This window comes from Limulus polyphemus, unplaced genomic scaffold (assembly GCF_000517525.1).
Source record: "Limulus polyphemus unplaced genomic scaffold, Limulus_polyphemus-2.1.2 Scaffold1157, whole genome shotgun sequence".
Classification (NCBI taxonomy): Eukaryota; Metazoa; Arthropoda; class Merostomata; order Xiphosura; family Limulidae; genus Limulus; species Limulus polyphemus.
Window position 1 is genome coordinate 280,001 of NW_013666767.1, and position 15,397 is coordinate 295,397.

The window sequence follows — 15,397 nt, forward strand, 5'->3', positions numbered from 1 at the left end:
ATTAGGGACGGCTAGCGCAGATAGCCCTCGTGTAGCTTTGCGCGAGATTTAAAAACAAACAAACAAATCAAATCTTCTTTGATACATTTCCGTACGCCTTCAGTTTTCATATATATTTCGATCTTAGAAACAACATAACACCAAAAAGTTAATAAAAATAATAGTTTTAAAACTACACCGTTATTCGAACAAACGCCCTACGATTAACAAAATATTATTACAATCATGAATTAGGAAAAGTTAAAACAAAAATTATTTGCCAAAGTTTTTATTATTATTTTGCTTTATCCCAATCTCAACCCCCGTCTTTCATAGGCTGGAATAATCCGGCATTGGGTTATAACATATTTAAACACTAGTAAATTAATAAAAGGGCGAAGGACGATTTTCTGATTACCGAGGATTAAAATCTGAATTCCTACAAAGCCTTCTTTGACGCACTTCACTACGTCATCAGCACGACCATAAACAGAGTAATCTTGCAAACAACATACCTCTAAAATGTTTACAAAAATAACAGTTCATTAACTGTTATAAAAAAGCTTTTATTATAAACTGAGTTGTGAAAATATTTTATATGACTGGAGAATTAACTAGTATATTTACTCTATTTCGTAAACAATTATATATTATTATTTATTTTTAATAAAGTACGATTTTATACAAGAAGCCTTTGGCTTTCGATATTGAAGTAACTTAAACTACTAACACTAGATGGCAGGAAAACCAATACATAGACCAACCAATGGGAGTAAAGGTTCGTTGTACTACGAGTAGACAGTTCATGCTGCAGTGATTTGTATGGTAGTATGTTATCAGCCGTTGGTTGAAAGTAGTTTAGTGAGCTGGGGGGGAAGTATTTTTCTTCTGTTTTATCTTAACAAATGAATAACATGACTTGACAGCTTTAAATTATAGACGAGTTTGTTATGTTAGACGTGCTTCAATATTATTTCAACCTATTTTGTTCTTTCGTGTTCAGTTAACTTCGAGCAACCGAAGACAACGGCTTTGGTTTACACCCCAGCCAAGTTTGGACAAAATTGTGAACTCTCGGCTAGCATCAAAGGATTTCCCCTTGGTTTTTACAACTAGTAAACTACAAAGTGTGCGTGTAAGTGTGTGATCATTTTTATTAGATAAATTGTATGAATTTCATTTCTTTATTTAATCAGACTGAATATTTATTCTCTAACAACACACAAACACAACTCAACAAAGCATCGTTTATATAGAGATGATTAGTTTTAATACTAATAGTATGACCCAGACCAATTATTGCTTATAATTATATCATACTCTATAATAAGTACGCTTGCCGTAAGTTTACAAAGTAAAGAGTTTGTGGTTTATGTAATGTGCAGCTTATTTGTATATACATTATTCTGTACTAAATTTATAGGACTCATTAGGGGTAAGATATGATCGTGAAGTTAACACTAAAACTGAAAGTAAAACAACGAGGGTAGCCAAGTGGTGAAACAATGTATTCTAATTATTGCAAGTAATATGATTTGAAATTATATTTAATTGGCTATGCCCATTACTACGAGCATATTTTTCATTCTGTTACACGTAGGTAACTTGCTTTAATCGGAAGTTGATATTAGTTAAGTATTTTAAATAAATCAAAATCATTTTCATTTCTTGACTTATTTAAATAAATTTCAACGTAGAAGCTTGTGTGTGATTGTGACAAATCATAATGGCTTGAGTTTGAAAGCTATATAGGCTCAGAAAGTTTGGTTAGAATAATAAAACTATTTCTGATTTGGTTTTCTGGTTTATTTTATTTTCATCAAAGGTAAAATTGAAAATGTAATTTCTTACGTAGATGTGTAATGTATTTGTTTTGCTGTACCCTCTGCTGTTGACAGCAGTTTCGCCTATTCAAGGCTCTTCAGAGCACCTTAGATCAAGCAACCAAAGAAATACGGGAAGGCCTCGTATAATGGTGATGTATATATAATATTTATGGAGTTTTTAAGTCTCCATTTAAACGTGGCGTAACACCACGATATTATTCACATACCTAAATTAACTTAGGCTACTAAAGAGCGAGTTAAAATAATTAAAAAAAGTCCATAAATATGAATCGGTTTTCACCAGAGTTATCAAACAGAAGTTTCAGTTTTGTAAATTCTAAAACTTCTCAACAACATATGAAAAATTGTTTCTTTTTGCGTACCATAAAAATTACGTGAACTTGGGCGTTGTGCTGAATTTATAAACGTTATCTTAAAATGACTTAATTTGAACTTTGGAGTTTATGAAAGATGTCATGAGCCAACTGCATATACTTTATCGAGCTTTCAATAAAAATAGCGTTATTTCGAAATAATGATAAGAATTTAGCAAGACACCTGATAATTCTTTAGTACCCCACTTTTTATACATTGTGTGTTTTTTTGTTGTTGTTGGCAACTGATTACGAATTTACCGTTACACCATCATGTATTTATTCATTTAGTTTTAAATACAAGATGGTACAAATATTGTGGTGGCGTACACCCTTTGCAAATTTAACCATTACTTTTATAATGTGATAAAAACACGTAGGTTCAAGAAGTCTTGATACAAAAATGTGATAAAAACACGTAGGTTCAAGAAGTCTTGATACAAAATGATAAAAGCCCTATAACCAGAGTGCTTTCGAAAGGTGGACCATGCCCCTGAAGAAGAAAGGTTCACCTTTTGAAAGGACTCGGGTTATATGGTTTTTATTATTACTTTTCCACGTCATGTTTGTGTTACCCTAACTTTTTCTTTCTTTACGATAGTTGGTTGTGAGGTCATTAATCGTACGAGAACGTGTGGAAGTTGTTGTTTTGTGACGTGTCATGATATAAAAAAAACAGCACACATTTCGAACGGCTTCGTTTTGTTTGTTTTTATTCTTAAGCTTAATGATACACAATGTGCTGTGCCCGCCGCGGGTATCGAAACCCGAGTTTTAGCTGAGTCACCGGGGCGAACAGCTTGGACAAGTTTGCGTCGCCCAGGCATATCATTAACCTCTTTCCTTGACTATGGGAGACACAGCGAATCAAAAAGTACTGAAATAGGTACCGAGGTTAAAACAAGTTTTAAGATTATATAAAGAAAACCTTGTTGTAGAGATGGATATCCATTTTAGTTTTCCAACTAGTCTGGAGTTTCAGTCGATGTAATTCGGAGTTAATTGCATGAATACTTTGTGGACGTTTGGTCTTAGGCTCTTGTGAATGTTTCATTGTGGGCACTTTGATGGATGTTTCCTTGTAGATGTTTGGTCATGGACTGTTTTGGATATTTCATCGTGGACACTGTGGATGTTTCGTTGAGGGGCACTTTGATGGATGTTTCCTTGTAGATGTTTGGTCATGGACTGTTTTGGATATTTCATCGTGGACACTGTGGGTGTTTCGTCGGGGGCACTTTGATGGATGTTTCCTTGTAGATGTTTGGTCATGGACTGTTTTGGATATTTCATCGTGGACACTGTGGATGTTTCGTTGAGGGGCACTTTGATGGGTGTTTCCTTGTAGATGTTTTGGATATTTCATCTTGGACACTGTGGGTGTTTCGTCGGGGGCTGTTTTGTATGTTTCATTGTGGACACTGGATGTTTTGTTGAGGGGCACTTTAGAAGGTGTTTTATTGTGGACACTTTGTGGATGTTTCATTTCGAACTTCAAAAAGTGTTCGTACATCAAACTCGGTAAGCTCCAATTCTGTGTCCTCACCAACATTATCGAAGAAGCGATATACAGATGAAAATTTACGTTTTAAAATGATTTATTTTATTTTTATTTACTAGGTATATAGTGGTTTAATCACGAGGTGGGTGACTATTTGGGGTTAAAATCAGAGATTTAGTTCCTGTAAACAAATTGTAGTAAATCGTCGTAGGAAAGACGCGCTTCTTGAAGTTTCTTGAGTGTAAGCCAAAGTACACCCACTTTCATTTATCTCCAATGCGAGATCTTCATGTTGATCATTGTGAAATATTTTGAAATTTTAATTATGTTTATCGGGTGGTTGGAATACTGACGCCTGCTTAATGGCGCTAGCAGTTGCGTAATTCTTCTGTATGTAAAAGTGCTTCGAAAGGAAGAGATAGGGAAACGATTAGCAGCAGCGCAGAGTATAAGCTTCCAACAGCTGTTAAAAGCTCCCTTCAGTGTGGACTGAAAATATATCTGACATAATTCTTATAAAGCCATCTGTCGTATGGCATTCTTGCAGGCAACATTCAAACAATTATTGACCAGAATACTGATATTGAATTTTAAAGTGAAATGATTATATAATCGAAATTACCTTGGTTACAATTCTTAGTTTGAATAGTTTTACATAATATAACAGATCGTTTGAAACGGTTGCTGCTAATAAACAGGGTCAGACAGCCCTGTTCGTGTTAATAGTGATATTACAACTGATAAAAAGCAGGCTTTTGTGTTTTGCTACAAGCTTTACATATTTCCAATAGCTGACGTTAAAAATGGTATCACTATGATAATTAGTAATTTATCTCTTTTTATCGTTTTTTTAATAAGAGGTTTAGTGAATTACTAATAAGTGGTTATATTGTAATTGTTATATCTTAGTATGTACGAGTACCGTTAAGATTATTAAAGTATCTTATCGTTTTTTGTTTTTTTTCCTCCTTTCAGGTAACAGTTGAAACTGTGTTCCAAAGCTATTGATTAGATTGAGGGCTGGCGCTAGCGGGTGTGTATGGGAAGGGGGGGGGGGATAGGCCCCCAAAATATTGTTTTCCAAAGTTAATTCCATCCAATAATCTAATTTTAGATTTGGCCTGATTATACTGTTATCAAAGTTACAAAGGTTATATTAAAAAAAATCCTGCGAGAATCTACCTGAATGGCGTCTAAGAAATATTAAAAAAAAAATTGTGTTTGTGTATATTATATATATATATATATAGTGTGTGTGTGTGTGTTTATGTAACTTTAAACACTTGTGTGCTACAACATATGTTGAAGAGCTGTTGGAAGTTCTTTCTTTCCGAGTAGTTTAGAGGGTAAGAACCTGACGTCGTGGTGGTAGTGCTGGTATTTTCCTGAAGCAAATAATTGTGTAATTAGACATGACCTCCTCGGGGCAGCTTGAGGAAGGGAGCATTGTTTGCAATGTGAGATAGAATACAGTGAATTACTTTCTTTGCAGATGTTGGCGGTAGGTCAGCGGCCTGAAATGAATGACAGCATGAACTACCAACAAGGCCTTATTACTGAGGACCACTGTCCTTTGACTGTGCCCGTCCGGTTTCAGCCTCTTACAGATACCTATCTAGTGGATCCCAGACCGTTTGCAAGGTAAATGATAATATAAACTGACTTCCAGATGTTGTTTTTGGTTCCCACACCTGTAATCATGATATTCTCGTTCCGCTTAATTAAATACGTTTTGAATATTCAGGAGTATTAGAGTTATAGTAACGTAACACCACGCTTAACAGATTTCGAATATATTCTGTTAAAAGCTAAGACTAAAATGATGACGATTCTCTCGCTCACTCACGTACACAAAAGACCTAATAAGTAACTAAACTATACAAACCAAATAATTTCTTTTTTAGCGTATTGTTAAAATATTCTTTGTTTGATTATTTCTTTGATGAAGTTATTCTTTAAAACTTACCGAAACATTGGTAAGGTGTTAAATCAAGTATTTATTGGACTTATAAAGTCGTTTCGGTTATATAAATCGTAGCTATAAAAACTCGATTAAAAAAAATGCAATAGTTCATTCATTTTTCCCCCTAACGGTGGCGGAAAGAAACAAAAATAATTATCAAAATGAATGAGATTACTTACGCTGAAGTTTAATGACTAAGTTAATCTCATTTAAAATGAACCTTGCACGAGCCGACCACGTGTCTAATTCGCGTGGTGTGACTGAAGGTACATAACAATTAATCTAAAAGTCAGATAAAAATAAACACATACATATGAAATAAGTAAAAAGAAAAAAAAAGGATTGGTCACTGTGTGTTGTGGACGGACGGACTGAACAGATATCCAGAGCAAAATGCAACTTTTTCAGTCTTTAATTTGAGGAAACACGGTGCTGAACGGAAAGGCCTACGATACGATTCACCATGACTGTTTGAACAGGAAACATAACATTGTAGCTAATTAAAAAGGTTCTGTAGAAATTTTCTTTTATCGGTGAAACCTTGTTTGGATTTTGGTTTTAGCTTAATAAAAGATAAGTAACTTTTATCACAATCATGTTGTTTGAAATAAATGGACGTAGAATAACTGTTGTTCGGAGAGCAAGCCCGTTAAATCAGTATTGTTAGATCTATCGTTCAGAGCCCGTTAAATCAGTATTGTTAGATCTATCGTTCAGAGCCCGTTAAATCAGTATTGTTAGATCTATCGTTCAGAGCCCGTTAAATCAGTATTGTTAGATCTATCGTTCAGAGCCCGTTAAATCAGTATTGTTAGATCTATCGTTCAGAGCCCGTTAAATCAGTATTGTTAGATCTACCGTTCAGAGCCCGTTAAATCAGTATTGTTAGATCTACCGTTCAGAGCCCGTTAAATCAGTATTGTTAGATCTACCGTTCAGAGCCCGTTAAATCAGTATTGTTAGATCTATCGTTCAGAGCCCGTTAAATCATTTTTGTTAATCTATTGTTCAGTATTGTTTTATTTTCTCGACTGAAGTTTTAAATTCGGTAAGTGTGGTGTTACATCTATGGACATGAAGTGTTTATTTTGAGCTGACTTTTAAAGGTAATGGCTTTATTTATTTATTTATTTATTATTTGTATACATACGTACAGTTGTCGTAGCACGTGAATTAGACATGTAGGTTCGTGCAAGTTTCGCGATGTGTAGGAAATTCGCTTTACAGGAAGTAAGATAAAGTTGGTCTAAGCCTAAAATGTTGTTATAGCGTAGCCGGATTATATATTGGGCTCACGGCCTAAGAGACCCCAGAACAGCAACAAAAAAAATTTGAATTGTGTTCTTTGTTGAAATTCTTGCAGGAATGTCTTTATATGACGCTTTTACCAGAAAATTGTTGGTAATTGAGTTTTATTATGTTGATTAAATTTTAATTATTTTGTCATTTTTATAATTTTAGCCTTTTATTTTGAGGAAAAAAATTAAGCCCTCTATTGGAGAAAGCACAGATCTAGTGCGATGTATTTATTTTCCTTATTTGCTGCTTTTACTTTGGTTTCGTGTTTTTATCGGTTTCATCATATTGATATTCCTAAGGGTGAGTTTTATTATGGATTTGATTGATGACAAAGGACATAATTTATAAAAAGTATGGTCTGGTGGAGTTCGGGAGCCCTTTTTCTCTTGCCCATGCATGCCATAATATGTTATGACAGTAAACGCCGTCTGTATTGTGTTTAGTATTTACTGACAGAGCGTAGCGCGTTTATTCCTAAGCCTAAAAATACGGGGTTGTGCGATAAATTTAGATGAAATATAATTAATATATATTTTGAGTAAGTGATTTCTTTAGTATTCGGTATAGATGGCGTACTTAGGAGCAGATTAACTTTATTATCTAAGTGGTTATTAAAAAAATCGCCGTTTTACTCCAAGCAAAAGGTTCCAACGGTCGACTGATTTTTCGCTTTATCTTCTCAGTTTGCGTGAATAGCACGCATTCGTCAGTACTCCGTTGAGAAGAGTCGGGCCTGTCTTTCCGTTTTTTTTTTTCAAGGGCGTTGCCTTCTTTGGTCATAGGGTGCTCGATGAGCCATCCAGAGATTTTTTTTGTTGTTTATTTTTTTCCGCATAGCACAGAGATAAGTCTGTTAAAGACAACGTGCTGCAATAGTTATGTTCAGGATAGATAAGTCACCTCGACACCAGCTAGAATATATTATAATTACACTTTGTAGATCTGTGACCATTCTTGCAGGACTTCTGTTCTAACAAATTAAACGTCTCAATTTATTTTGTTTTTATATACAGGAGAGGAAGTATCAATTTCTTCCGAGCGCGTTCAAACTCCGTATAAAATTCAGAATTATACACTGTAAATTTTAGCGGGATCTAAAAGGTTGGTATAGATTGCACGATTTCAGAAGGTGTGGAAATTGAGGGTTTGATATCGCTCGACTCCAAGTTTAAAATTTTACCATCTTCTGCTGATTTAACAATTTATTTATCACAGAATTACATTCGATAGTTGGATGTAATATTTGTTTTATTTGGACCTAGATTTTTATCCCGTAAAAACCGTTTTAAAAACACACTATTTTAATTTCGAAATGTTATAATTGACTCACTTCGACGGAGTTAACCGTCTTAATTGTGTTTGCCATAAATGGGGTTATTCAAAAATGCTTGCTTATTCAAATCACGTGCAGTTTTTGGTCTGTCGGGTGAAATTGTCACAATCAAGATATTGTGGGCGTGGCTGCTTTGTCACGTGACCGTTGTATTTCAAACAGAAAAGACTGCTAAGACGCAGTGTATATTCTACATGTACACGAAGAACAGACCTTCAAAAGTGCACAGTCAGATTCTTATAGGAAAAAAGAACGGTCTCGAGTTATCTGAGAAAGTCGGTGTCTGTGTACAGATATATTTCACGGTCAGGAGTTGAGGAAGATATAAGTGACAGGGTGATCCTGTGGAATGTGTGCCGACGATGTATGGCGTAAATATATGATCTCGGAGGATGAAAGGGTAATAAAAATATAAGTTACTAAACTGACCAATTGGCTTGCTCGTTATACTTTAAAAGAGCCGCTTCTTCATAAAAATTTGCAGTCAGGAAAAGGAACTGGACAGCTGTTGTCAGCGTCAGAATTACAACCATTACTGAGGTTAATGCTGTTATGACTCATCGCCAGCCTACACCATGGAAACGGTTAGGCTTCGTTCAAGTTGTCGGTTTATTGCACGTTCTCGCTAGTCGCCTGCCTCGTCTCTGTATTATGTTATATCCAGTATTCGCATCGCTTGTTACATATTATAACCGTGTATATATCACATTGGTACGCCTTTTTAATAACTACAACGAAACGATACTTTAAGAACTATTAGTTGCTTGGTTAATTTAGTGAATTAGTGACGATACTTCTGGAAAAATGGAAGAAAAAAAGTTATAATTGTGTGTGTGTGTAAACAAAATTATTCTTATGAAGATTGAGAACTCTTGTTTTAGCAGCAAAAACAACAAAAAAGTGAAATTATTTCTACGTTGAAACCTGGTCATTATTACACCGTTCTCGGTCTGCTTGTATTTTTGGGTTTTAGATCTCCGTTCGTATCTGTGGAAAGTTTCTGTCTCGTAATCAAATATTTTAGTAGGCACTTAATTTTGTCTCTAACCACGTGTAGTGGATCTCTTAACTGTATTATTAGTAAGCACATAATTTTGTCCCTAACCACGTGCTATCGCGTGAAGTCTATGCCTTTAATTTCATTATTAGTAGGTACGTATTTCTCTACAACCGTGCTGTTGTGATAAAAACGTCACGAGCCGTATCTTAAAATGTTTAGTCGTCACGTGATTTGGTCTAAATCACGTGCTAACACCAAAAGTGTGTTTTAGCTATTTCTATAAAGAGAACTGTTTTGGGGGTTATTGTGCTGTGAATCTATGAATCCATTTTTGATTGCCTCGACTTTGGGATTTGTTTCTGTTTCCCGTGTGCTTAGCCACGGTTTCGTTTCATTTGAATTTCGCGCAAAGCTACACGAGGGAAGACAGCTAGTCATCACCAACCACCGCCAGCTCTTGGACTACTGTTATACTAACGAATAGTGAGACTGAACGTAAATTATAACGGCTGAAAGGGCGAGCCAGTTTGGTGGGACGGGGATTCGAACCCGCGACCCTCAGTTTGCAAGTCGAGCGCCTTAACCACCTGACCATGCAAGGCCGACTTAGCCACGGACACACAAGCATACTGTTACTACGGAACGTCTTATGGTAAAGCTGGTATTGGGTGATTATTTACTTGTTTTACTTAACAGATATCTTAGGGCTTACGAATAAGTGTATAATATGTGATATAACAGGAATACATCCATGGGCCCAATACCAGCTTTACTATACCGGCCATAAGACACACATCCATGGGCCCAATACCAGCTTCACCTATACTGGCCATAAGATACACATCCAAGGGCATGGTCTTGAAAAGGACTGATTAAAAAAAAATTAAAACAGCAACTCAAGCCCTAATTAAAAATAATTGTTAAGGAGGGAGGACGAGGTCTATCTGAACCTGACCCAGATGATGACTTTGAGTTTGAGTGCTACTATTTGTAGCAGGTAGAGATTTTTCTCTGTATACTTACTATACATTCTTTGTTTACGTGATGATAGTATGCTAATTCAGTACTATTTAGAAAAACAAATACGCACAGAAAGAGAGAGAAAGAAGGGGTTTACACAACACAAACATACTGAATAAAAGTTGTGTAATATTTCCCATAAACTGCACTTTATAATGGACGTTAAACACCAGTTACATAGTTTGTTGCATTTGATACAATGATTTTTATCTCGGCCATTCTCGGGCACTGGTTTCGTTGACTCTGGTTACTAGGTAACCAGTCGAACAACTGTTTAGATCTTCGGGTATTGTCACGTGATGCCTCGGAAACAATGAAGTCTGTATTCAGAAGCATTCCTTGGCACAAGGACGTGACCTGGCTAATAGAAGGTCATTCACCAGCATGCACGTCGAACACCTGCGTTGTTTGAACCCCCTGGGGTAGTACGTCTAATTATTGGATATACATACACCGGGTTCAAACGTTTAGTATCGGCATTCCTGGTAAAACATGGTGACCATTCCAACTCCCTGATACAACCACAACAAATGTTAGCCATTTTGGATATGATCGATAGGACGTTCAAGTCAAATGATTAAACTTAGGAGATGTAAACCCTGGATATTGTACGTCTGTTTCTTCTAGATGATTCTTTGTGCTTCTGACGTGTACACGTGATGTTAGCTGGGAGCAACAGTAATAATGACATTATGTAAATCATTAATTATTTCAGAATAATGACATTATGTAAATGATTAATTATTTCGGAATAATGACATTATGTAAATTATTAATTATCTCAGAAATTGAATTTATTATAATAATACCGTATTTGCCGGCGTATAAGACGGCCCCATGTATAAGACTAACCTGGATTTTTTGAGCAAATTAAATGTACTTTGAGGTTCGGTGCATAAGACGACTTCTATTGTCAAGCAAGTCTAGGATGTTATTACTTTTGTAAATAAATTCTTAGAAGTTATTTTGAAACTGTGCTAGCCTGTGCTCTGGGGGTAATAAATACAACCACAAGTGTGTTTTTTATGCTCTTCAAACGCTACAGACAGCTCAATGTGGCATAACTTAAGTCACAAACATGTATTAAACAACTTTACAAAGTTTTCATCACAGTCGAACTCCTTTTATATAACAAAACATACTAAACCTTAAGATATAGTGATCTACTATAAAAACGTGTTTACAAATTTTATGTACTTTACAGAAACTAACCTTTTTGATATAATATTAGCAATATTTTAGTACGACTGATGAGATCAATACACTTCAAATCAAAAATGTCAAGATTAATTGTAACTAGCATGTGAGATAAATAACTTCTAGTTATGAAGAATCGAGACAAATGATACAATTACAAATATGTTATTATACCCCAGTAGGTGGCGCGATGTTGACACACTTACTCAAATAATCAAATAAAAGTAAAAAGAACAACGTAGTTTTGGTTAAATATGCTATTAACCGAAGAGTTCTTACTGGAACATTATCTTTGAACCTGTGTATAAGACGAGGGGTAAAATCAGGCAGTTTTAAGATGCAAAAAGTATCGACTTATACACCGGCAAATACGATACAAGTTCTTGTCTGACCAGAAAATGCGTGCGCGCCTTATTATCTAAATGCGTATTCGTGCGCACTTCATTTCAAAGAAAAGACGGATATTAATATACTTTAGTAGACATAGAGAAGTTGCACAACAACATATTAAAAGCTTAAAAAAACTTTTTAAAATTTTTTAAAAGGGTCTAACGTTAGGTCGTAAAATCTGTATAATAAGATTCAGTGTCTGTGTGTCACGTAACTTCTCCTAAACTGCCGGATTCACCAACTTCTAGATAGAAAAAGCGAATGGTTTCGGTCCCGAGGTTTGCACGAATGTAAAATGTTTCACCCAACCCCTTAGAGAATCAGGGTGTTTCACGAAAACACTTTAACGGGGATTCCCCGAAAGCGGGCCCCAAATTTGGCATTGATTTACATTAGAGCACGTAAATAAGTAGGCCTACTAATTACCGTTCGTAACTTGCTTAGATAAATTATATTTCTATTATAGTGGCAATAATCATTAAACAGAAAAAGTGAAAAATGATAGTTCAAGCATTAAATTTGCACTATAGCGGCCCTGTAAATGTGGGCCTTAGGGCCACAAGTTTGCTAGTAACATTGTAAGTTTATTTATTGATAGTATTAAGTACGATAAAGTTCAGCCTTAACTAAACTAAAGCAAAAACTTACACAAGTTACATGCTAATTTCTCTTTATCGAATATAGGCCTAAGGTTAGGCCTAAGACAAGTGGACTTGTAGATTTCTTTGTCTGCGATTAGAATCTTTTGTATTATTCCAGAAATCCTGTATTCAAAGAAGTACTGTTGCAATATAGATACTAATCTGACCTCAGATGTCTTCCCTAACCTCTCGCAAATCACGAAAATCATTACGATTTACATATGAATATTTTGTTGAGTGGCATTAACTACATATCACACAGTTTAATGGGGGTTGACAATAATTACTCTGATAATACTGTCGTTTGAAATATTATTTGACTTATTCTTTGTGTAATTTCAACGACATTAAGACTTGATGAAGTTTAAAGAAGTTTGTTACGAGGGACGATCGACAGTTCGGTTTCGGCGGTTAACGTACTGGTCGAGTACAAAGCGGTTTCGGAATTTGGAACTGACAGATACGTGCAGAGAAAATGTAATATTGATTACGTTTCATAATATTAGCTAGCCATATAAGCCTATATATACTTAGCATGCTTGGACCACCATTTAAAGACCAGCACTATGACGTAATCAACAGATACTTAACCATGCTGTTGCTCCTGGCAACGTGCGTATTAGAATCCTTTTTGGTTACGAGATAATGCCCCGTAATGTGGGTACTTGTGTAAACACCGGTAACTCCAATTACGCGGCCTCACTAGGGAGCTTCGCTTTCATCTGGTAACTCCAGGCTGAGTTCGTACTCCGTGCGTATTGTGTAGGGTGGCAAGATTTGAAACCAAAAAACCGGAACTACCCGGTTCTTGCCCCTAATTTCGAAATGGTTATTACAAATTTAAAACATTTTACTTTTATCAATCTACTTTAAATTTATTGAACTGTTTCACGCTGTTTTCAAATATATTAACATTGGCGTCATTTTTGAAATAATTCCAACTTTTTTTTTTTGCTGACAGACACACATTCACCAACTGCTATAGATCTATTAAAACACAACTAACTAAAAAAGCCCGCGTAAACTTGGGTTTCTCACCACTCATAGACGGAACTTTCGAGAGAGTTTTGGCCGCAAGACAATACGTGTTACAACAATGAGCAAATCATGTAGGCCTGTTACATTTGCAATTCGACGTGACTGAAAGCTCTCGGGACATTGGGACAAATTATCAAAACACGGGACTTATCCCCGGCAATACCGGGACGTTTGGTAACCCTAATATTGTAACATAAACTCAAAATAAACTAAATCTGCTCCTAACGGCGTATTTACTAATAAATACTACCCCTGGAGACGAATATAGTAACGAATTCGGTGCCTGACATTTTTTATAATACCAGGCAGGAAGACACATAAAAATATTTACTTTGAAATGATTTACAGGTGTTTTGAAATACAGTTATTTACATATGATACTTTTTTTTCCAAAAATGAATTGGGAAAAACGATTACGTAGGAGCTTATTTGGCAAGATGAACGCAATAAATGGTTTACGAACGAAGTTGGACGAAAGAAATAACTTGCTGACCTGTCCGTATACCGATAAACTTTCGTGGTCAAGTTTGATTTTTATCCCGATACTTTGGCCAATCTATCGAAGTGGTCTTAGTGAAGTTGTTTTAAGGTGATTTTTCGTGCAGATTTTGGTTTGTTTATGGTAAAACTGTATAGCTACATGTTAATGTTTTTTTCTTGAATTATAAAACACATTAAAAGTCGATAGTTCGAAAAATATCCACTAGGTTGCTCAGTTTGTTTGAAGTTAAGCATAAAGCTACACAATGGGCTATCTGTGCTCTGCCCAAGACGAGTACCGAAACCCGGTTTCTAGCGTTGAAAGTCCGCAGACGTACCGCTGTGCCACTGGAGGGCAGGTTGCTCAGTAAACAAGATTCTGATTAAAAGGCTTAGTTAAACCGTGATTAACTTTAACAACGCCACCTGTTAACATGTGGTGGTCATTCGTTTATGTCGATGGCTGTAATTTAAACTTGACGCTTGGGTTATTCTTGTGAACAGAGATGACGAGGGTTACCTGCAGGTATTATTGTGAACACAGATGACGAGTGTTACCTGCAGGTATTATTGTGAACACAGATGACGAGGGTTACCTGCAGGTATTATTGTGAACACAGATGACGAGGGTTACCCGCAGGTATTATTGTGAACACAGATGACGAGGGTTACCCGCAGGTATTATTGTGAACACAGATGACGAGGGTTACCTGCAGGTATTATTGTGAACACAGATGACGAGTGTTACCCGCAGGTATTATTGTGAACGAGGGTTACCCGCAGGTATTATTGTGAACACAGATGACGAGGGTTACCCGCAGGTATTATTGTGAACGAGTGTTACCCGGGTGAAGTTCGTTATGATAAAGGCTAACAACCAAGGACGTAAGCGAGTGCATGATTAAAGCTGGTAAAAATATGTGAAGCTTGTGAACTTTGAGAGCAAGAGACACGTGGCGAGAGAGAGTAAACAGAGTTGTGGCAAAACAGTTATTCCTTTTATGCCGAAGTAAAGTTCCCAGTTTTTATAGCATTGCTAAACCTAGTAATATGTAGTTGTTTGACGTCACGGGTTTCACTGTTATACGTATTAACGAGATCGTGTTGATGATGACGTAGTGAAAGTTGTTCGGGTTAATTCCGATGAGGCGATGTTTCTATTCACTCCCCCCCCCCCGACGTGGGTCAGCGTTTAAGATTACGGACATTCAAGGTTAAAATCTTGGGTTTGATTCCTCGCGGTGCAGATGTTTCTATTCACTCCCCCCCCCCCGGGTGGGTCAGCGTTTAAGATTACGGACATACAAGGTTAAAATCTTGGGTTTGATTCTTTGCGGTGCAGGTGTTTTCTGTTCA

The 15,397-nt window shown here is 36.1% G+C and overlaps 1 protein-coding gene across 1 annotated transcript in view; it reads left to right on the plus strand.

Moving 5' to 3' along the window:
• Window positions 1-804: 804 nt before the first annotated feature.
• LOC106462401 (serine/threonine-protein kinase 17B-like) overlaps window positions 805-15,397 on the plus strand; it is a 46,029-nt gene continuing 31,436 nt past the window's right edge. Inside the window, exons 1-2 of the mRNA XM_013922327.2 lie at window positions 805-1,114; window positions 5,173-5,321. Of these exons, the coding sequence (XP_013777781.1) occupies window positions 5,173-5,321 (149 nt within the window). The 5' untranslated portion in view covers window positions 805-1,114. The remainder of the gene's footprint in view (window positions 1,115-5,172; window positions 5,322-15,397) is intronic.